The sequence below is a fragment of the Dromaius novaehollandiae genome, chromosome 19 (assembly GCF_036370855.1).
Source record: "Dromaius novaehollandiae isolate bDroNov1 chromosome 19, bDroNov1.hap1, whole genome shotgun sequence".
Taxonomy (NCBI): Eukaryota; Metazoa; Chordata; class Aves; order Casuariiformes; family Dromaiidae; genus Dromaius; species Dromaius novaehollandiae.
Window position 1 is genome coordinate 12,072,663 of NC_088116.1, and position 23,207 is coordinate 12,095,869.

General features: G+C 44.2%; 1 protein-coding gene across 2 annotated transcripts in view; it reads right to left on the reverse strand.

The window, feature by feature from the left end:
* Window positions 1-23,207, reverse strand: part of CALN1 (calneuron 1) — a 145,884-nt gene that overhangs the window by 83,387 nt on the left and 39,290 nt on the right. For both annotated transcript variants that reach the window (XM_064523458.1, XM_026107271.2), the window contains exon 3: window positions 4,987-5,130. In XM_064523458.1, the coding sequence (XP_064379528.1) occupies window positions 4,987-5,130 (144 nt within the window). The remainder of the gene's footprint in view (window positions 1-4,986; window positions 5,131-23,207) is intronic.

A 23,207-nucleotide genomic window follows, 5' to 3' on the forward strand; every position in this document is an offset into this window, starting at 1 on the left:
TCTGCCCCCCAGAGCATCTCCCGCCCCTGAGCCCCCACACTACCCCCAGCTACAAAGGCAAAGAAACCAAGCCAATGGGCAACTGTGTCCACAGCCTCTTAGCAATATTTGACAATAGTCTCTGGTGATAGGAAGCTGCTTTGATGTTTCTTACTATAGGATTCATTGTAAGTTTGCACTTCCCTATATGCAGGAAAATGTATCTTGTTCTGGTTGCCAGCACCAGCCCACCCACCCCGTGTGTGATCCTCTGGTGTCCCAGCTGAACCCCTCTCAGGCAGCCTTGCCATGCCACTTCATCAAAGCTCGGTGGACAAATGGCCCGAGCCACTTGGCGCATCATGGGTCTCATGGCACTGCACAGCGGCGCAATCTGCATCCTTGAAATCCCAACAGACAGGGGATCCACATCCAGCCACCCTGAGCTCCTGAGGACACTTGGACCCTCCCAGCAAACCTGTCAGCTCCAAGCCCACGTGGTGGGGTGACGGTGTACAGATACTCTTCCCTACCCTGAGCAGAACCCATTGTACATCACCCTATGTCTGGCCAAAGGCACCAACATTTGAGCACAGCTTGATCGCGCAAAACTTGGAAGTTTGTGAACCAGTTCAATTTTTGTACTTTCTCAGTTACCATCCTTAGCATCACCCCTCTGATGTCCCTGGAGGACGTCACTGGGCAAACTGCTCCGACAGGGCACAGTCATCTCTAGCCCCGTCACTGGAAGGGCTGGGGATGTAGCCACCGCATGTCTCCACCCCCTAGACTACAGCATCCATGTTTAATTCAACCCGTAATGCTTAAAAGAAATTATCCTTTGGGATTTTGATGGGCCTCTTAAAATTTTCCTAGGGAAATAGAGGATAATTCCACTTGTCCCCCGTGCAATGAAAACTAGAAAGGAAAAGAAGGAAGAGAAGGAAAAGGAAAAATGTTATATTCCCAGAATCCCTCTGGAGAAACTGGTGAGTGTACTAGAGGCATAATCAATCCCAATAAAATAAAATGCAATCAAAAAAAAATCTTTAAGTAGTGACCAAACTGAATGATTCATGACCCAAAGACAACTTAAAGGAAGATAATCAGATAACTGAGAAACCTCCCTTTTGGTTAAAGCTGCTGTCACAGTGCTTTTGAGAAAATACATGCTGATTTGTGCTTTGCTGCAGATACCTCCGCTCCAAGAGTAGGATTAGCTCAGATAAGGAAAGACAGATCAGGCTTGTTCAGAACATAAAATAAGAAAACTCTATGGAGACCAAACTGACTGAAGGAGAGTCTTCAGGTGATACTCTTCCTGACAAGTCAGTAATAAAATGGTGCCCTTGTTCAGCAGTTGGTTGCTGGCATGTTATCTGTAAAGGAAAGTTGATGGTAGCACTCAAAAGCCATGAGGGTATTAAAAGTAATATGATATCTGTGAAGAGTTCCTGCGCAAAATCCAAGTGGAGTAATTGCCATTTTCACTTATATTGGAGCAGCATTTTCTAACTAAATTCTGCCTTCAAATGCACTGAATTATGAAATGCACCTTCACTTTGCTCTAATTTGAGGGTTTACTGTGTGCTATTAGACAGCTGCATGCGGCAGCCTCAGAAACAACTGTCCTTGGGTAGGTATGAAGTTCATCCCTGAATTATTTATTGAGCTTCATGAGATGCTTTGTGACAGAGGGTGACATACAGGTGTGAAATGCTCTTGTCATGTTACTTTATCCACATTCACAAAACCAGTCCAGCATACAATGCATATGCTCTTCTTGAAACAAGTTTTGTCCAACCTAGTGAGGCAATCTTCCTTCTACACCTGGAACATCTAGCCATTCCTCGACTTGACCCAGACAGGGCTGTGCCTCCCAAAATTCAGACCAGCTCTGCTTGCTCATTATTAGAAGCCTGTCAGTTAAATAAGCAAAGACAGATACAGCCACTCTGCCATCCTGCAATGCAAATGTACTCCCAAGGTAATTTCTGATGAAAACCTTATGTTTGCACTAGGTCTGTTCAGGCTGGTTCAGATTAAATACAAAGCACTGCCAATTGTATTACCTCGTTATTAGCAGACGCTGGCAGCAGCCTTGTGCGGAGAAATGTATGTCTGGCTACGGTACCTGCGGTCACATCATAACTTATAGGTCAGGTGCCTCGGGATGCACAGAAGGATTACTGCCTCTTCCGCAGCTTTCCCTTACTGCAGGGCACTCCTGCCTGCACGTGGCATTTCATCCAGCCCAGCCTCCCACCCATCAGACAGCGTGCCAAAGCTGTGCCCGCTCTCTTGGAAAAGCCAGCAACCCTCAAGAAGAACAACAGTGTGTGAGAGTAAGGCTGTATCTGGGATCCCGGGGCCTGACTCACATCCCAGGGAGGTTGCTGGATTTGGGCCATGCTGCCAAATGTTGCTCACTCACAATGGGAGAGGAAGGAGGAAGCTATTGTTGGTTCTCACTACATATTTCAAGTTAAACTACGGAAAAAAATAAAGACAATCCACTGGAGAAAAAAATAGCCATAACCCATATAGCATTAATTCACTTTGCAGGCTAGGTAGATCTTTCACATAATATTCCTCTGTTCTCTCATTGCTTAAGAAATTCCCTGTTACGCTGTCTTTTTTTAACGGATGGTCCATTCGACATTCACATAAAATTGACTTGTGTCTAGTCTCAAAACCCTTTACTCAAAACATTGTGACAATGGGCAGCTTAGACATCAGAACAACAAATGAAAAACAACACAACTGGACCGTATCTTTGGAGTTCTTTGTAGGAATTGTTGACCTGGAAGAGATGAAAAATTGCCTCCCATCTTTGCAGAAAACATACTGACCTTTTTGAAAGATCTCAAACATGAATTTAACTCCTTCCATCTGTAGCTCATTACTTTACATTTTAACTCCACCATTCCACTTACAGGTCCCTGCACACTAGGAGTGTATATGAAGGAGTGCCAAAGTCTCAAGTCTGTGAGACCGAGAGTCAGGGAATAGTTGGAGATGAATCATAATTGGAACCCAAAGCCACTGCACTCTTTTTCCAAAAAAGCACAGAGTTTCAGTAAAACAGCCCATGAATTGGCACCATGCTGAGTCTGGCCTTTGCAAAATCTAAAGAGAAATCACCTAGTTTGTTAGGAAAGGCCAGCAGAACATAGCAAGGTGCAAACAACAGGTTTGGGAGAAGATGTTTTTAAAACCAATGGATTTTTTTTTTCTTTTAGGTATGAGATCATTGCAACAGCTTATCTTCTCCATCCACCACCTTTGATGCTTCTTTTCTTCCCTGCTCTAAGAGAGAAACTGAACATCCTAGAGAAAGGCTGTTATCCTCTCCCCTGCTTCATCTGGGGGGAGGACTGCCTTCCTCACAGCATGATGAGCAAACCTGTACTCACGGCACACCCTCTCATATGGAAACGGCAGAAACCACACAAGAAAGTTTGTTCCCATCAGAATCACAGCCTAATTTATTAACAAAAAAAAACCTATGAGCTAAGCCTAGGAGTTTGCTGTCATTAGCACACTCAAGCAGTGAGGAGGCTTCATTTAAAAGCAATGCATTTTAAGAACCCTTCCCAAGAGCTACTGAGGAACACACAGAATACAATCTGAATTTAAATTTGCAGATTTGTGATCTTGCTTTCTTCTTCTCTTAAAAGTCTTTGGTGGCTAAAAGCTCCTACCCTGTGTATGCTGGCTGGCCTGGTTAGCCTAGTTGTATTGTGTAGCTCATAGAGGTATGTGACTTGGATATCCTGAGGGAGGTAAGAAAGCTTCGCTCCCATTGCCACCCTCTCCCATGAGCTCCACTCTCAGCAATCTCCCCATCAAAAGATGCTGGAGAGTGCATTGGGTTGCAAAGCATCCCTTTTCAGATTGGGGCTGCATCCAGGACTCTCTGACTTTGCATTATCTCATCTAACTCTACACAGTGTTCCCACACTGTCAGGGACTCCTGTACAATGAAGGGAGAAGGTCTGATCAGCATTGCATCTTCCTCACACATTGTAGGCATCTGAAAAGTCTCCCTTACATCTCTGACCAAGGACATTTTAAAGACAGTCCTCTCATTTGGCTCAGCTATGATTGTAGCTTTGCGGCAGTTAAAAAGTCCCCCCTGGCTCCAGCATCCTGATGCTGCATTTCTGTTCCCGTTAATGGTGGGTTCTGTTTCTTTTATTACCTCTTAGTAATCGTTTGAGAAGCTCTCACAGCAGGACTTCGTTCAAAATTATTCCACCCTTCAAAACTTCTCTTTGCAAAACATCAACGCTTCATTACAACACAGCACAGCTCTCATCCACAGCATCTTTTACTGGCAAGGAGCAGACAAGGCCACAGAGTCAGGCTGCAGTGGCTGCGCTGCTTGGTTAGGCGTACTGGTCATGTTCCGCTAAGCCCTTCACTTCAGCATCACTGGGCCAGACACTGCCCAGAAATGAGCAGAGAAATGTTGCAACAGCCTTTTACATCCCTAGTCACCTCGGCCTATCTTTGTTGTGGACAGGCATCAGGCAGTCTAGGGGGTAACTGCCTCCAGGGATACAAGGAGGACCCAGAGGCTCACATGGGCGTTGAACTACTCTGTTCCTAGGAAAGCCAAAGAAGAGGCATGTAGAAGAGACAGCGTGGGGACACTTACACAGTGTGACATGGTCTGTGAGTAAATACAAGGCTTCAGCTTCCAAAGTTGCTCTCTGCAGGGCTGCCACAAGACTTTTGGGTACGCCAGAAAGGTATTAATTCTTCCTCCCAGCTCATCGTGGCTGAGGAGCAGAGATAGGGGAATAGGCTCATGGGCTCTGCTCCTTGCTCTGCTGCACGCTGGTTGCAATGAAAAGTTGAGCTGTTCCACCTCTCTGTACTTCAGTTTTCCCCACTGTCCTTTAACTGCTGTGCCTATGCTGACATGGGTTGCAAAGCCCTCGGAAAACCACCCTGCACTACGGTTAGATGGTAACAGTAAAAACAACTGAGAGGACTTACCATCCATGTCGAGGCGTTGCATGATAATTGCCAACTCCACCTCGCTGGGCATGTATCCCAAAGAGCGCATTGCCATGCCCAGCTCTTGCTTGGATATAAAGCCATTCCCATCCCTGTCCAGTACCCGGAAAGCCTCACGGATTTCTGCAATTGAGAAGAAAGAATAGAGGAGTTATCAAGGTGGAGGACTCCCTGGTCAACACATCTGTACACAAAGGACAAAGATACAGCATAAATTGCCCTTTCTAATGTTAATGAGACATTCTTGATAATATCCAGGCAGTGTACTCAGGATGTGTTCATACATGCATACATACAGGTGTGTGTATGTGTGTATGAGCTCACTCATGCAAACGTGTGTATGCAGATGGACATATATGTATACAACTGCATCCACACCCATAAATACAGAACATTATCTGCCTGTTCACTTCATATTTTCTGTGGTCAAATATCATTGCAAAGTAATTGTTCAATACACAGTGAGCTCCTTTTCCTTCTGCAGCATCTGCCCTGGACTGCGGTGGGCGTAGGTGAGCCATCCTAAAGTGGTGCCTACCTGCTGTACGGGTGCCTAACAAACCTGGGCCCAGGAGCTTCTCAAACAGCCCTTCTCTAAACCCCCCAGCACACCTGCAAGGTAGACTGACTTTCTGTCACGCCGGTGTACCAAGCTCTGGTTCCTCGGTGAGATCAGCAGCATCGCCAGCAAAGGCAACAAGGCGAAGGATCTGGCTGACAGCGAGTGGGATAGTGAACGGAAAAAGCTGGGCTCGAACTGCTTCCCCTACAGGGTCCAGAGGTCTGTAGTCACAGCCTAGACATGCATTTTCTCCCTTGTCCGATAAATGCTGATGTACATCTTTTAAACTGTACCTGGGCAATTTTCATCGCTCACTGCTCGTCATACCTTCTCTCCAATTTATAACTGCTTTACAGCTATAAACAGCCTCAGATCAATAACAACACTGGCAGCCTCAAAGGAATCACTTCCATCATTCTTCCCAAGCCTGGCTCAGCTTCTGACATCTGACTTTGTTTTGTTTTTTAACTCTGGCATGTCCCCCTCCAGCCTTTAATAGCTGTTTTGAACTTGAGCAGCACACCGAACAACCCCCGTGTGGCCCTGGCCTGCCAGGGCCTCAACAGCTTGCTGAGATGTTTCCCACATCCCACAGATTTCAGGGCTTTCTTAACGTGAAGACCCACCACCAAGCTCCCCAGATTAAGTGGCTCTGACTGGTGAAAATGCCGAACAGAGCAATTTTAACATTTCAGACAGCTGGGAGCCTGTTTACTCAAAGGGATTTGGTTGGAGTTGGGGAGAAAGAGGGGGAGCTGATCTTTCAATTTTGGTTAAATAGGCATGCTGTGGAGAGGAAAACACAGGATGTTTTATCATATATCTTTTGGGAAGATAATCAACAATTAATTGGTTCAGTAATCACATCAGCCATCCCTTTTTGACCTTTGCTGCAATATATACATTACTTATTTAGAGTACTGTTAGTTTATCTTTCTTGGGCTCTGGCTGCAAAAAGTGCAGCTAATTAATGCAAACCAGCTACGATCATAACTATCTTTCAGCACCAGAAGCACACAGCACCCAGGGAAATGCAAGTCAAGTCTCATGGACTTTGGGGCAAACGCTGACCAAGAGACCCTGATGTCCCCATGCTCTTCCACTGTCTCTGCTTCCTGACAGGGATATACTGTCCACGTCCCACCACAATCTCTTCTCTTGGGGCAACAGAGGCTGTGGCAATCCCGTTGCTCAATCTCAAAGGAGAGTGAGGCTATATGAAGACTCTCCTGGGGGGTCCCACAGCAAGGCTGCTGAATCAGAGTAGTCCAACCGTTACATGAAAGCATTTCATCAGGGGGATGGAGGGGATGGGCAAAGGGAAAACTTTCATCAGAAGGCAGCAGCTTTTGGGGAAAGAAAAAAAAATGTATTCTCTATCTGGAAGCAGACTGGAGGGAAAAAGTTTGCCCAGCCCTGGAGAATTCAGGCACTAGCCTCAGAGACAGGAAAGCGTTCTCAGTCCGGCCACAGTCTCCCAGCACATCACTCCTCCCTCTCTCCTCTGGTCCCCATGTATAAGACAAGTAATAGCATCCTGCAGTGGGGCTACTTAAAAAGTAATGGATGGTCCACCTGGGAAAAAGTTGAGGGTATCATAATGCACCAGGAAATGGTCTCAGTGACGTCTTTGCTAACATGTTATTTAAAGCTTTAGAATTCAAAGGCAGCTTCTAAATCACCTCACATCAAAGTTCACACACCTCCCTTGACAACTCCAGTGCTTTAGCAAAGTCTGCTTCAATGTAAATGTGCTGCTTTCCACTATGTGTAATACCCTGGTGATGTGCCAGGGCCAGGGCACTTCCACAACCTACTGTTTAATCTTCACCACAACTGTAGTTAATCATGACGAGAGACGATCAATTTTTAATCTAGCTAAAGAGCCCACTGATGTCCAAAGGGAAGATCTTATTAATTTCAATGAATACTGGACCAGATCTGTGGTATCTATACTTTTGGTTCATGCATGAATCATCCGTGGCTGCTTTAAACTTAAATGCAACCCTGGATCCACCTTCTCTCCCTGCCAGTCCAAGCAGTGTAATCTCAGTGATATGAGAAGCCGGTGAGGCTGTTCAAAGCAATCTCGGTTGGAAGAATCAGTACATAATGCAAAGAGCCTTCAGAGTAGGAATGAATCCCATTAGACACTGCCAGCTGTAGTGAAACCTATTTTCATATGCTGTGCTGAAAGCTAAAGTGCAGTAAATATTACATCAAAATCAATTAATTTTAAAATAAACTTTTGACAGCTGAAAAAGAAGGAACTAAAAATATTGCCAAGAACTGAGAAAGTATTTTAGAAAATAAAATATGAATCTACCTTCAGAAAAGTTTACGTGTGAGTTAGACTCATCCAAATCACATGAATAAATTACATTTGTACAGTGGCTTCACCATAGTATTTCTGAATCTAACCATCTAGTGAGTCTACTCTCCAGATACACCAGTTTCAAAAGGTGAATATAACAGCACTGCAACATTTGAGCCTTGATCAGAGAAAAAAAATCACAAATTTGGGTTCCAGCTCTGCTTCATACCTTTCAGAAATCTGAACTTTCGACCAAGCCTGAAACATCCTTTGCATGCCAACTTCTGACCCCAAGTGGAGTTTTTTCACTCATCACTCTATAAATACCACTTTGTGCAGAGGTACATTTGAAGAGCTATTTATAGGTTGAACACACTGTACAAGAAGCAGCTACGACCTCAGTCAGTGCCTCCTTTTTATCTTTATATGTAACAGCACCTTCTTATCAGCTTTTTTTTTTAAGTGATTCCGGCTCCTCTGGCATACTCCTGGCTGCTGTCCTGTGCAACAGCTGAGGTGACAGCCACCAGGCTGAGTGTCCTCCTGGATCACAGCCCTGCCAGCTTTCCAGAAGAGCTGATCCCAACAGGGGTCTGTGAACCAGAGGCAACCTGCCTGGCCCTTACCTTATTTCCAGCTGTTAAATTTCATTACCCAAAGCTAAAAATACATCTGTATTTTCCCCATACGACTTTTCCAAATAAGTCGCTATGGCAACTGATGCTCCTGGCTCAGAACTGGGAGCAGATGTGGTCCATGGAGGAAATCTCTCAACAACGATGTTGCCTGGGCTTAGAAGAAAGTTTGGGACATCTTCCATTTGGGCTGGAAGCAGCTCTGCATGAGGATACTTTACCCTGCACAGCATCACAGAAAGTAAAACCTTGCTTTGTCTTTATAAGGAAGAATAAAAGCTATATAACAAGGAGCAGAGAGCGAACGGATGCTGCCCCAGAAGCTGTCTTTGCTCTTCCTAGCCTGAATGGCAGCAGCCTTCACACCAAACCAAGCACGTACATGCAGATTACACTTTCCCTGGGAGCATTAGTAAATATTCCCCACTCCATTAGGTAGCACCACCTTTTACTCCTGAAAACAGGAGGTTGAAAAAGAACCAAAAAATTAGTGGACAAACAGAAAAAAAGAGAATATATAGAAAGATTTAAAATATGAAAAGTAGCCCATTTTTCTGGGGATGGCACTGGACCAAGCCTCTGGAAACTTCATTTTTTCTCAGTAAGCTAGCCCTCTTGCTGCTCTTCTCCGTGCCTCTCTTTCTCCAGCCTCTCTGGGAACAGGGATAAGGTTCTTCTGTGCAAGGTACAAAAGTGCTCACACAACAGCTAGCTATTAGTGGTAGCACTAAGCCATCTTACCCCCAGAATTAATTCAAATAGGATCAGCAAGGAATGCTGTTGCATACTTTGTCAGATGGGCCATAAGCTAACGCTAAACAGCAATCAAGTGAACAAGGGGAGAGAAGCACCTAACAGAGGTCAGCATTTGATCCCATCCTATTTAACAGCTTCCTCAATGACCTCAAAGAGGCAGCAGACACAACATTAATTATGCAAGGCTGGAAAGTGTCGCCAAGATGAAAAGTCCAGCAAGGAGAAAGAAGTCATACTGTGCAAACGAGGCAACATTTAGGAGCAGAAAGGCAGCCCAAGCGAGGCTCTTTTGGACAAGTGCAGCCAAGAGATGCAAAAGCCTGAGCCGAGGCTGGCTGTGGAGGGAGGGAACTGCGGAGCAGCAATACCGAAGCCAGCGGGACACACGCCGGTTATTTACCGACGGAGTTCACTTTTTTTCCAAGATTCTCTCAAGGTTCATTATAGGTTTAGCCGGAAACATTTCCACCTGCCCACTGCTCCGAGGAAAATTAGCAAATTTGACCAAAAGAACAACCTGTGAAGAAAGTTACAGCTTTTTAACCTTTTGTACCTTTTGGAAGACTCAAGGTGCCTGATTCATCTCCCATTTAGTTGGTTTTAAAGGCATGTTTCTCAGCAAAGTTTAGCCTAGTGTTCTTCCCCAGGTGAGGCTTTATGTTTCACAAGAGCTAACAGCACAGTACTCATTTCTCCAAGTTATCTGAGCACGCAAAAGGTGTGTGGGGGGTTGTTTTTAATTAATTCCCACTCTTTCCTCACATTCAACAGCTGCACCTTCCAGCTTTCCTATTAAAGCACATGGCAATTCAATTACCCCCACATTCCTTGGGGATGAAAGAAGGAAAGAATCAGTGAAATAAGGACTTTTTTTATTACCTTCTGAAAGGCATGAAAGAAGACAGCTGTCAGAGTCGGACTTGACATCCAGTCTAGCAAGTCGTTAATTCTCTTCATCTGAAGCAGTAAAGATCCAAAGACAACTTCCTCACTTGCGCTGGTCACTCTGCACTCATTCCCATCAACACCTTTCCCTTCAGCCTTCCACACATGCAGTTGCTTTGGCCATTGGGATACTGACCTTGTGCTGCCTTTCCAATCTCCTAAGCTCATCTTTCCGCAAAGTTCAGTAGCAGGTTTATTTACAGATGATTTCTCTGTGACTGGTAACTAGAGGCAACCATCATTATTTCTTGTTTTGCTTCCTGAACGAGAATGAATCACAATTCTCCAGGAAATAAATTCAGCCTGAGCTACCGCTGTCCACTAGCTACCCCCAGGCACTGCAGATGGTTTCAGTTTATTTCCCTGTGTATAAATACCACCATAATAAATTCTGTAATTACACAGTAACTACCACACCCTAAGTGCATGGTAATTACAATCAGAGTCTTCTGTGGTTATTTTCATCAGTATGATAAGAGAAGAAATACCACCATCCTAAATCTTGCAAGTCATCCCACTGATTTAATTGAAGGTTTGGGCACCAAAGTACAAACTGAATGATCAAAAAGCCACAAATAGCACGTCCTTGAGTGAACTGTTGAGTAAGTCTCATAACTACTATGTCCATCTAAAAAAAATGGAAATTTCCATCGCTCCATTCTTAAGCTTGTTTTTTGCCACAATTTGCAACAGTGTCAAAATAACTACATTTTTCATCTAATAGAAACATCCCCCCCCCAAAAAAAACAATTCCAGTTGAAAGTGTCAAAATATTTCATTTGTTATTTTCAATATAAACAAAACATTTTGGCATCCCCAGATCAAACTGCTTCACTTCAACCTGGAACTGCATCCACCTGAATTGCAGCAGCATCTCACAGAGATTTGAGTGCCAAGTGCTGTCTTTTGAGATCGCCTAGATGGGATTTGCTCAGTGTTACCAAAATATGCAGGGACCCAGGCTGCAGCGAGGAATGGGACACAAAACCCTTGCCTTAATAGAGCTCTCAGCACTACGGCACCTCAGCTAAACGCAGTCATGCCAAACTGGCAAAGCAAATTGGTTCTACTCAACACAATGAAGTATCTCAGCTCAGAAAGGTCTGCCTCAAAACCTAGTGACCCATCTTGTTTCTTCTTAATGGCACTGAACTTTTTCATACATAATTTGGTAGAATTTATTCTTTCCATGGGAAAAAATGATTTGTGGAAACTGTCTCTTGTGGTTACATTCCCAAACATATTCAAGAATTGCCAAATAATCTGCAGAAACACACCATTACCATATAAATGCACAACATAAGGGTATCTGCTGCTACTAGTTGCTTCTTTTAAATGGAAGTTCTTAGTGCAAGCAATAGGAGCTGGACTGGGAATACTTAAGGATATTCACTTGGAGGACAGGCCAGCATGGACAGCAGCAGTAAAATTTCTTTGCACAAAACTGCACGCAGAGCAATTTATAATTGCACAAGTCCTGCAGTATTGCATGGAGTCAGTGGGAAAACGTGGTGGTGAAAGCCAGCTGTCAGAAGAATCTGGCAAAATAACAACTTTCCCTCTTTCCTATAAATTTCCCTACAGTGGCCAGAATTGTGCAGCTCTTCCTGAAGTCAATGGAAGGATGTATGGTGCTTGGAGACACCGTGCTCTGGCCCCCAGTAAGTAATGCAGAATAAGTCAGTAAGCACGGAGCGGAGAGGGTTCCCCCCCACACCCCTTTATTTGGAGCTGATAAGAAAAAAAGTTCAGTTTCCTTTGCCTGAGATAAGGTTTAAAATATAAAGAGAAGGCGGTGATGAACTACCGCTAGGAATACGTTTGGTTCCCTTGGAGCAGCGTGCAGATTTGTAGCTGCAATGGCTCTGTGCATCACTGAACACAGGCTGCAGCGTTATTGATTGCTCAATCAATTAAACAAGGTGGGAGGGAAAGGCCAGCAAGTCTACCCCAGCCCTCCCGGTTTCCACCCCAGGAGGCTAAATGTACAAATTGGTCTTGAGCGGGGAGGGATGAATTCAGAGCGAAGGAACTGCAGAGGAGGTCAGTGAGGACAGAGCAGGGAAGCCAGGCTGCTGGGCGAGACGAGAAGAGCAGGGCTCAGTTAGCTGATGAGATGCTTGATTTCCATCTGTGATTCATTGAAGAGGGCAGGGAAAGGGAGGAGATGTCCCAGGGACAGAGGAAAGCTATTTCAGGTGAAGAACAATGTTGGTCCAAGAGCAAATGGATATGAACAAATTTAGCCTGGCAATTAGAACAAGATTTCAGAGGCGTGGGAAACAGACTTGTACAGCAGCAATGACTGTAGCATTTCAAAATTAGGCTTCATTGGTTCTGGGCAGCTTCACTTTCTGTGACACAGTTGCCTTTAGCAGTGGGACCCAAAAAGACCTCTTCCAGCCCAAATCCCTGCTCTATGGTCAGACAAATATTTAATATTTAATGCATGTTTGCCCTGAGTATTTCAGTGCTCAGTGCAGGGGTCAGCATATAAACAATGCAGTTCCATGTTAACTCTTCCAAGAGAGACCATGTACTGACATGTATCATCTGTTAACCACTAATGGAAAACTTAGCCCAGATCTCTGGTCCTCCCGATGTATTGCTGCATCCTTTGCTCTGTGCTTCCACTCTTTCAACCAAATGGCTCTAACGTGGGTCTTTTTTTGAGCATCCACAATCAAACGAGTCCTTATAAATAGCAGCATTAGGATGGACATTGGCTGCATAAGCAAATGTCTCACTTGTATTCACCGGATGGAGAGTATCTTTTTAAAAGTCTCAGCGTTTTATGCAAGACTCTACTGTATATCATTGCCGTTTTGCAGAATCAGAGACAGTTGTGGAGCCTACACTGCACCTAATGCCATTTCCAGAGGGGTGTATCGGGGTGCTGACACAACCCATGGGATCCTGTGCACCCCCAGGCACGCTGGATGGGGTATTCAGTGCAACAGTCAGGAAACATCTTGCTTTTGACTGGTTCCACACACAAAAATCTTCAGCTGAAATGAAGGATAGGACTGTACACTTCCAAACACACACTGGAGCAAAATATGTAAATCCAGAGAGCTTGACAAGACCTGCAAATGGAGACAAAAGTCTCCTTTTGTTCTTCCTTTCATGGATAATTGAGCTGCTGGAAAATGCCATGCAAACAGCCCCAGAAGTCCATGCCTGCTTACCTACAGGCAGATGCAGCTCAGCCACTGCACACCATTCGTGTAAGCCACTTCTATGCTTGTTTTGATCCTACTCTGGCAGGGCTTATGGTCCTTTCTGGCTCTGCTCTGATGATGAGACTGCCAATAAGGTGGGCTTCTGAGGGGCTTTCTCAAAGAATAGTAACACAGGATTTTCAAAGTAGGGTAAAAATTCACTATTCATTCTTAGTTTTTTTAAAAAAAGCAACTCCTAACAATGAAAGAAGATTGTCAGCATGAAAGCAGGTAAGTTTAAGATGCACCCTACAACTTTTGTTTACAACTTAAAAACCTGCTATTAAGAAAGGTGAATAAAGAGAGAACAGATTCCCACTGTTTTCCAAATAAACCTCAATCTCTTCTTTCACTAATCCTTTTGTTCGGAAACAATCTTTATCCTTCCCCCATCCTTTATATACAGCATGCCCAAAGCATTTTCTCTCCTATGACATTACCCCACTTCAGAGAACCTCAGGCACGTACATATTCTCCTGGGAGTATACGAGCTTTGTAGAGCATTGTTTAACTTCACAACAATTTTCTATGCTAGCTAGATGTAAACCTATAAAATCTGAGAACTGCTGATCTAGTGTATTGAAATCAATACTCAATTCATCATCAGAAATGAAACATTTGCTGGACATAAATAGGTAACGAGCTTAAGACCCTACTCTGTAGCATCTCAGAGAATGACAGCAATTTGATTCAAGTTTGCTTAGGGACGACTCACATTAATATTGAGAGATAATGTCTGCCTTTTTTTTTTTTTTTTAATTTGCATCCTCTACTGATTCACTGCTAGAATGATCTCCATATATTTCTTACCAAAATAAGAATTTCAGTCTTCAGTCTTGCCTGGCAATAACTGTTTACGAAATAAAACCTCTCCAATCATTTGCAGCTATTTCCCTATGCTTTACAAAGGTGGCTTAATTAGAGTTTGAGAACTCTCTGTTGGAAATTTACTGCCCAATATTCAAATATAGGTACCTGCCATTTAGAATAATGTCCTCGAAACAGCTACTCAGAGATTCATTTGTTACGAGCAGCTCAAATACCCAGAGAGCTGGCGCTGACAAACAACGAAAGTTGGAAACCTCCTTTCTTTTGCAGAATGACCCCTGAGTAAAGACAGGCAGTAGCTGGGGCAAGTTTTATTGGCGTTACGTTGCTTTCCAGTTACTCTGCCTTTAATTAACTTCCACATGACTAACCAGTGGCACTATTAAACCCAACAGTTGCCTTGCTACGGCTATATTAAGGAACTGAGGAGCGTCTCAGTCCTTGTCAGCAGCAGTTCAGGCCTTCAGAGGCTGGCCCACACACCGATAAGGCTATGGCAAGGTAGTGCTCCTTGCTCTTCCATTGACTCCTCCGGGTAGGACTGGTGCGTGGAACAACAGGTTCAGCAATTGCCCCATCTCCTTTTTAGTCAGCAAATTTATCCCCAGGTCCTTGGGTTTATTTCCACTGTGTGTTCTGCAGTATTGCCACCTCGCATTCCCTGGAAGGGACGCATCCCTTGGAAGGACCACACTGCACCTTTGATTTAATGCTTTCCCATTCAGAGTTGCTCATCCCCATGCATTTTCTGTTTGCTGAGTCCCAGAATCTATTCCTTCCCACAAGAAAACAGTCTCCCCCCTTAAAAGCTGAAGTGATTATAACACATATGTTGTTTCACTCACAGCATACCTTGTGAAAAGGATCTTGGAGACACAGTTAGCAAAGCGAATCTAACTTTAACATACCTTCTCCAGATCTCCTCCTTTCCTGTGACAAAGCTTGCAAAAATAAGCTTCTTTCGACAAACAAACAATACTAGCTCAAAAGGAGGAGAAATGCAGAGCAAGCAAAATTTTGAAATGAAATTTTCTGTGAAGTATTGAATAATGCCAACAATGCAGTCTTTGTCTGAGTGCCAGAGACAAATTATAATTGCTGCTATTTATGCGCAGAAATTCAAATTCTAAAGCACAGAATTTAATTGTTTTCTCCCTGCTTTGGTCAACTTTTTTTCTCCCCTCCCCTCATTATTTTCACCTTAAATTGCACAGTAAAAAATGGATATGTCTTTAGACTTTCTGTCTGGTAATTACTACAGTCTCCTACCTCCACTGAGCACTTTTATACCAAGGTGATCTTCATGCGTACACAAATCCCTGAGGAACTAGTAATAACCTGACAGAAGCGCTGGGCTGTACACCTTGCTCCTCATTAGCTGAACCCTGCAGTACCAATACTCCGTCACCTTCTCCGACACCTATTAATTACACTGGAAATTCCCTTGGTTACCCAAACAGATTTGGAATCGCCAGTCACCTCCAGACAAAGGAGGCTGTTTGGAAAACCAGAACAAAACCAAAGGTTTTTTTCCGTGCTGCAAACTCCAGGTAATCCAGACAGATGCGAGAATTCACTGCTGGAAAATGGCAAGAGAAAAGAGCACACGAACAGCCCCGAATGAGGGAGGGAGGGACGAGCAGAGGCACTGCCTGAAGTGTAAACTCTGCCATGTGATAAATTACAGTCCCGTGCTTGGGTGAGTTCTGGGCAGCTCAGCTGCACACTGTCTCTTCCGCAGCCTTATGGCAACCACTGTCAGGCCATAATGGACAAAAAAGGGCTAATTTCCATTCTTTCAGCTGAAGGAATGGTGAGGGAACTATTGAAAGGATCTGCCCTTTGGTTTGCTTTTCTTTAGGTAAGTTTGCAGTGTACCACAGCTAAACCTCACCAATCATTCCCTTTCAGGAGCTGTTTCCAGAAAATGCTTCATCGCAATGAAGACCTACTATTTCATTGCTGCGTTATTTAATATTTTTTAAAAAGTGAAATTGTAAATTCAAAACGAACTACTGCAGCATTACTGAAATGAAACACTTCTATTATTTTCAGTTGAAAAGGCCATTGTCAACAGGGAATGTAATCAAATCTGCATTTTTCTGATGGAAAATGTTTCCACCGGAAGAATTGCAATCAGCTCTAGCTCCCCTGCTCCCTCTGTACTCTTTGGTCCAAGTTTATTGCTTTACAAAGTATAAGGCAGATTGAGAGAGCTTTTCCCACCCTTACTGCAAGGCATCGCTGCAACATACTCGTTTAGAGGCAGGAAGCATCATAACGCTCCAGAGCAACACTTTCAGCCTCCTGTTAAACTGATACAGCTTCAGCATATTTTAACAATTCCTTCACATCCCCTTTTCCAGATAGCAGCAAACTCATTGCAAATCACTACAAAATCTGAATTTTGCCCAGAGCGCCATTATCTGAGATTTTCATTCTCTCTAGCTGCGGATATATCTGCAATAACAGAAGTTATTCCTATACTGTATTAAGATCTATTGGAGGGGAATGGAAACCGCTGCGGTCTTTATCTCTGGGCAGCATCCAGCCACATGTCCTGGCATATGGGACATGTGCTATTACATTACATCTGCTAGCCTCAACCTGTTGGCTCACTGATAGGGATGTTGTACTAGATCAAGGTTCCCAGGCGGAGATACACAGACCGTAACGGGTGCTCTGTCTACTCAGATTGCCCCAAAGTACTGCTCAAACAGCTAAAAACTTCCTCCTGAGCAGATCTGCAGCCCCGTGGGAAGCCAGGACCTGCTGGTGGAGCTGCTGCAGCAGCCAGAGTGGGACCCCAGCAAATCCCACTCAGGAATCCTGTCCTGAATCTCAGAGATGTGCCTTCACATCCTGCTGTGGTATGGGGAACGGTGTGGGTTATGGCCTGGTAGGCTGCAGCTGGGAGGAAAATGAAAGGGATTTTCAGAATAATGACTATTTATTGCTAAGTTAACTTCAAAAAGTCTGGCTGGTTTGGAGCCACACCAACCTACCACTGGAAGTGTTGTCCAAAGAAAAGGTCGCCAGCCAGCCTCAGGGTTTTCCTGAACCAAGATGAGTCCAGCTAGATTTCTAGCCAAATGCATGTGGAAGCAGACGGAGATGCTATGAAGCTGGTTTAAAACATCGACAACTGGAAACGTAAATGGATAGTTAAAAGCTGCTCACTGTCAACTAGTTTATTCTAGTGATCTGGGGACTCACAATTCTGAAGGGGATTACGTGAAGCATGTTAGATCACAGACACACAGAGGCCAGCTCAGGACCCTCAAGATGTGAAAGATTTTACCTACATACCCAGAAGGAGCTTTTTCTTACCAAATGCTTAATAGTAGATGTAGGAGAAACCCTTCTAGTTTTCTTTTTAATGTGTTTTTTTTTTTCAGAAAACAGGAAAAATACTGTATTAAAATACCTGCATCTTCCAAACATTCCAGGAGAGTGACTGAAATATTTACATTTCATTCTTCTCTGGTTACTTGAATGAAACTTCAGTTTCTACACATCAAAGGCTCATAAATATAAAGCATTCCTAAGCATAAATTTTTATACTTTTATGTTCTGTGCACCTGAAAGCACTCCTTGAGAATTCAATTGTAAAATATGTGTTGGAGGGGGGCATAGACAATCCAGCTGAAAAGCTGGAAAGGGATTTCTTTAATCATGAGCTTCAAGACAGTCTAAATAATGTTCAAGCATTCCTTTATTTTCACTTTCTACCTTTCAGTAACATTTTTTCTTTGTCCTGAAAACAGGAACAAGTTTGGCAAATCTTTCTCTGATGAAATGAATAGGAACACCGTGGACGTGATGGAAGAGAAATGACATTTGGGCCCTTTGCTAGTAATGACTGCCTGCTGGGCTCACACTAGCAGGGTGGCATGGACTGAGATACAAAAAAAGACAAGCTTATCATCTTACTTCTTGTGGATGATCAGACCCATTTGAGTGAGGACACTGGTTGGCAGAGTAACCTTGGTTTGGTTCTTAATGATTTACTGGGGTAGATGAGCAAAATCCTCCCCAGGCCATGTTTCTTTACTAACCAACTCCTGACAGCAGCCATTGCAGCCTCTCTGCAGCACACTAGATGTTAAGACAAGGGAAAACTGGAGGTTTCTGCCTCCGATTCACCTCAACCACTTCTCTCCTCGCAGGAATGAGCTTTGGGGAAAGAAGACTAAAGTTCACACGTCAAACCCAAGAGGGACGAGAAATGGCAGCAGCTTTCTATGAAATAGCTATTGGCCAGGTGAAGGACACCAGGAGTGATGCTCCCAGGCCACACCCAGGTCTACCCACTTCCTCACCCCACCTCTCAGTGGTATCCGAATGGCCACAGAGTCGGCAGTTGGTGCATCTCAGGGAGTTTGCTCCCTCTGTAGAGCCCCAATTCTTAGAGCCTAGTTTAAGCCCTGAAGCATTTAAGCTTTGAAGAAGCCAGTGCCAACAGAGCATAAAGCCCCATGAATTGTTCATCTCCTCCGGGCTGATGCAGTGGAATGCAATAGAAAACTGTATTTTTTAGGGATAAGACATCCATTTTACACTGCAGAGTGTGCTTGGTGCAGAAGGGATGCCTGCAAGGCATCCTAACTTCTGTAGCTACTTCAATCATTCAACTTGGGCAGTCTTTCTCTCTCCCAGCTACAGAGAAGGCTACAAGGACTCTGAGTGAATACCTTCTCCTTCCCTGCTTTCATGAAAATTTAGCATGCCTTTTCCAGCCAGTCCTCATTGGAAAACGTATTTGTATTGTGGTCAGTCTTCTGCTCTTGGGAAGCTGGCACTTCGGTACCCAGTTCCAAAAAAAAATCCAACTGTTCCTACAGCTCTTAGGCTAACCTGCTTGCACTACACACCACAAGAGCATCCTGCCTTGGGGTGAGGACACCAGCATTACCAGAAAAGGCTGTTAGCTGAGAAACAGCCTTTATTTCTCAACTCTAAGAATAAACTCAATGCTGCACTTCACTTCTGCGAAAGCAGGCTGATTGCTGAGTACAGCATTTCTGGCTCACCCCACTCTTCTTTCAGTCTGTGCATTGAGCACTAAAGCTGCACACCTGAGAAAGCAAGCTCTTGTAGGTTTGGAAGCATCTTCATCTCCTCTGTGGCAAGGCTCTTCACCCAGTGGACTGTAGGCCACCCCCAGCCATCCACTAGACCACAAACTTTTCAGTGTGAGCAGCATGGCTCCTCATTCCTGGTTGTTACTAATCTGTTGCTTTGCCATGAATTAAACATTCCAGGCATTTAACATGGTACAGGAAGAATATTATCAGAAGGAGAACTGAGAGATGAATGCACCTGTAAGAGAGAGAAGAGATCTTCCTCCCCTCTTCCACAAGAGCCTCTCTATTAAACACTAGAGCAAGCTCATGGTCCAAGATACAAATCTTTGAAGAGACAACATGGCTTTTTGCGACTAAATAGCAGCCCATGCTGGCTCCTGTCCAGCACAGCCCTCCTTCACCAAACTGTGAATTGTGCCCTGAGATGTACGTGGAAGGAACATACCAATAAAACGCCCACAGAGATTATTCAGGAGAAACAAAAATTACAACTGGATTTAGGTTTCATGGATCAGTGTAAATTGAAAGGAGAGAAGCCACCAGAAAGGAGGGGTAGCAGCAGCACGCAGCATACGACACAGCATCACAGCATACAGCACTCCTCTTTCTGCCACTGCCTTTGGTGGGAACACGCCTGGTTTACAGCAGCTGAATAAGAGGATTTGATCATAGTGCCCATTTCCCATGTGTTGGTTCCCATTCAAATTAATGCCAACATGAGAGCTGAACACAAGAGCTGTCTTCAGAGTTTTTTGTTCTTGAGAACTAAACAGCAAAAGCTGAAAGTACAGTAAGTCTCTTCAGAGAGGATGGTTTAATTAGCTGGCGTGATATCAAACCTGAATGACTTCTGACATACAATTATAGTGCATTGTCTGAGCTTGAAAAACCATGTAACCTGCCTTTATCATCATTTCACTCTAAGTTCACTTGATATGTTAAAAATACATCACATGTTCACATTTCAGTGACCATTTCTTCATCTTCTGTTTCTTGGAACAAATGAACATTTCTAAAAATAAGAAAATCTCATAACCTGGACAAATAATCAAGTGGATAGGCTACAATCACACTTCAGAGATGATATTAAAATTCAAATGTGTTCCTTCCAACTGTGGAGAAGTCCAGCTTACACTCTGCTTAGGAGGAAATGATTTACGCTTGGCCATACATCTCTGTCTAGGATGCAGAACAACACCTGAAGTGGGGGAACAGCCTTCCCCAGCATTGCAAGTCAGAATGCAAAGATGACAAAGGCAGCTATGCCTTAGCTGTGTGATTTAAGGTGCTGGTACTCTGATGAATCCCTAGGAAGGAAGCTAGCAGAATACAAGCTATGGCCACAAAATCCTCAGCTGTTTGAGCCTCTTCTTGATCATCCTCCTTAGATCATTCTCCTCACATGCATCCAGACTGCCCTCCTGGAATGCTCTTCCTTTGCCAGGCTTCATCCCTCGCCTCCTTTCTGTCCCTTCATGTTCCCCACACAAGTGCAATCCTTCTCCCCCTGTGACCTGGTGCCATCTCCTCCCACCCTCCATCTTTGAGTCATTTCTCATTTATTCTCCTGCTCTGATGCCAGCCTTGTGCTGTCCATGTCAGCTCCTTCTCTGTTTCCCTCCGTTCTTCTGTACTGCCTCTTATGCACGGCATGAAAGAGAGTCCCTAGCTGATTTCTATCTGTCATTCAGAGCCTCCTTGCCATTCATGAGCACTGGTACTTCTCGAGACCAAAATGCATTAGGGAAGATAGACAGACAGGATTAAAACCAGCCACACCTCCCCCTTTTCTGTGCATCCACCGGTTCAGGGCGGGAATTAGGACGAGATACGCAGCAGAGTAGTAATATGGTCTGCAGCCACGCTACTCTGAGTGTGCAATGCCAGGGTCCATACTTGGATGGGAGAGCAAAAAGGAACACCCAGAAGGTAAATAACTGACTGTCCTCTCTCTGAGTCACTGCTGAGCCTGGTGGGTGTTTCTGGGCACTATGCTGCTAGAGATCCTGCTCTGCAATGAGGCACAAAACCGAGGGGCTCCGAGGTACAAAGGGCTAACAGGTACTCTGTTGTAAACATGAAACCAATTTAATTAAAATATATATCTGGCTAAATATCTCAAGCATAAAGGGAAGGTATTAATAAATCAGACTCAAATGTAGGCATAAGTAAAACCTTACACTGGGTGAAGAGTGATTTATACACATAAGCAAAATAGATCAGTCTCACATTTCTAGAAAAGGACACCAGATGTCTTTGACGTCATCTAAATTATCTCTATTTTTAAAAGTTACTCTTTTCCATTTGCTGCCAACTCAGAAAGTCCAATTTGCCAAGATAATACATCTAGTGTGGATGAAGATTTCCAAACTTGAAGTATCAGTCTCTTAGCAACCGTAGTACTCTTTGTATTAAAACTGAGCACAGTGAAACTGTCATCTTCTGTAGCCTTTTATGCACCTAATCAGTAAATTCCCATTAAAGACACAGTCTTGGAAAAATGACATTTAGAATTCTAGATGCATACAGAATATATATATATATATTTTCTATACTTTCTCTCTGTAGAAGTATAGAATAGTATTTATAGTAGGTAGACATGCCAGGGAAATATGTGGCATATCTTATTCATGCAATGAACTAGATAAGAAATCAGAAGCTGAATGTAACAAAAACTGCAGCAAGAGCCAATAAAATTAAAAAGAAAAAAGAAAAACATGGAAAAAAGCTTTTCCTTCCATTGGGGTCTGAAATAAGTTGTGGTCTTTGGGCAGTAGGCAGGGGTGAGATAAAGGAAGGCCTCTCTTTTCTTGTCTACCATGTTTTTAGCACAGCTATGGAAGAGCCATTTGATACCTCCCTTTCTCCAAGCCTACAAGAGTTCTGGAAAGGGCTTTTGACTCCCACATTCACATCTGTTTCTTCCAGCCCTGCACACAAGCTCACGCTCCTGGTAAGCTTTCTTTGGTTAAATAACACTCCAAGGTCCTCTGCATGAAGATACAGTATTACAGGAGCACGTGAAATTATTTTAAATGGAGAGAGAGAGTCACACAAAGCCACATCTTTCTCTGGGTCCCATCACCTTGTAGAGCTTGTGTGCCACCTACCCAGCAGTTCAGTGCATTTTACTTCACAAACATAGAGAAAACTTCAGGAAACAAAGGGGAAACCCATGTGTCCTGACACAACACTTCAATTTAGATGGTCTAAGGTTGGTTTCTTACCTCCTTGCATCCCGAGGAGGCTCTGATACCACCTGTCACCTGAAAGCAAAACCATACCATCTCCCTGTTGCACCCTCCTGGGACTTAGTCTCAAGCTGGCTTTACTTCACTGGAATCAGTCCTCGCTGACAGCAGTTTGAGTGAGATGAGAGTCATGGTGTGTGCATGTATGAAGACCAGGAGAGAGGAACAGCGGGGAAGTTTAGGCATGGGATACATTTCTTCTGCCACAGACTCTCTAGATGAAGATCCTGTCCTGCAAGCTGCTCCTTCAGCCTCTGCCGTCATGCAGGATTTGCACCTTACTCGCTGGTGGCATCCCAGCTCATTAGTAGCACACTTCCTCCTCCTGGGACCATTTTGACTGCAACTTTTTAAAACAGAGACCGTCTCTTCCACTGTGAGCTTGCAGCAATCGACGGCATTGGCAGGAGGCTGCCGGTGCCCCTCGGTGCTATCAAGATGCAAGTGATACCCGAGAACGAACGGGAGCGAAGCCGCGGGAGCGAAGCCGAGCCCCTCTCTGCATGCCTTCCTGGCAGAGCAGCGCGCTGCAGCTGCGTCCCACGCACGGGGAGGCCGAGCGCGTTCCCCCAGGGCTTCACAGTAATTATCGCAGGCCATC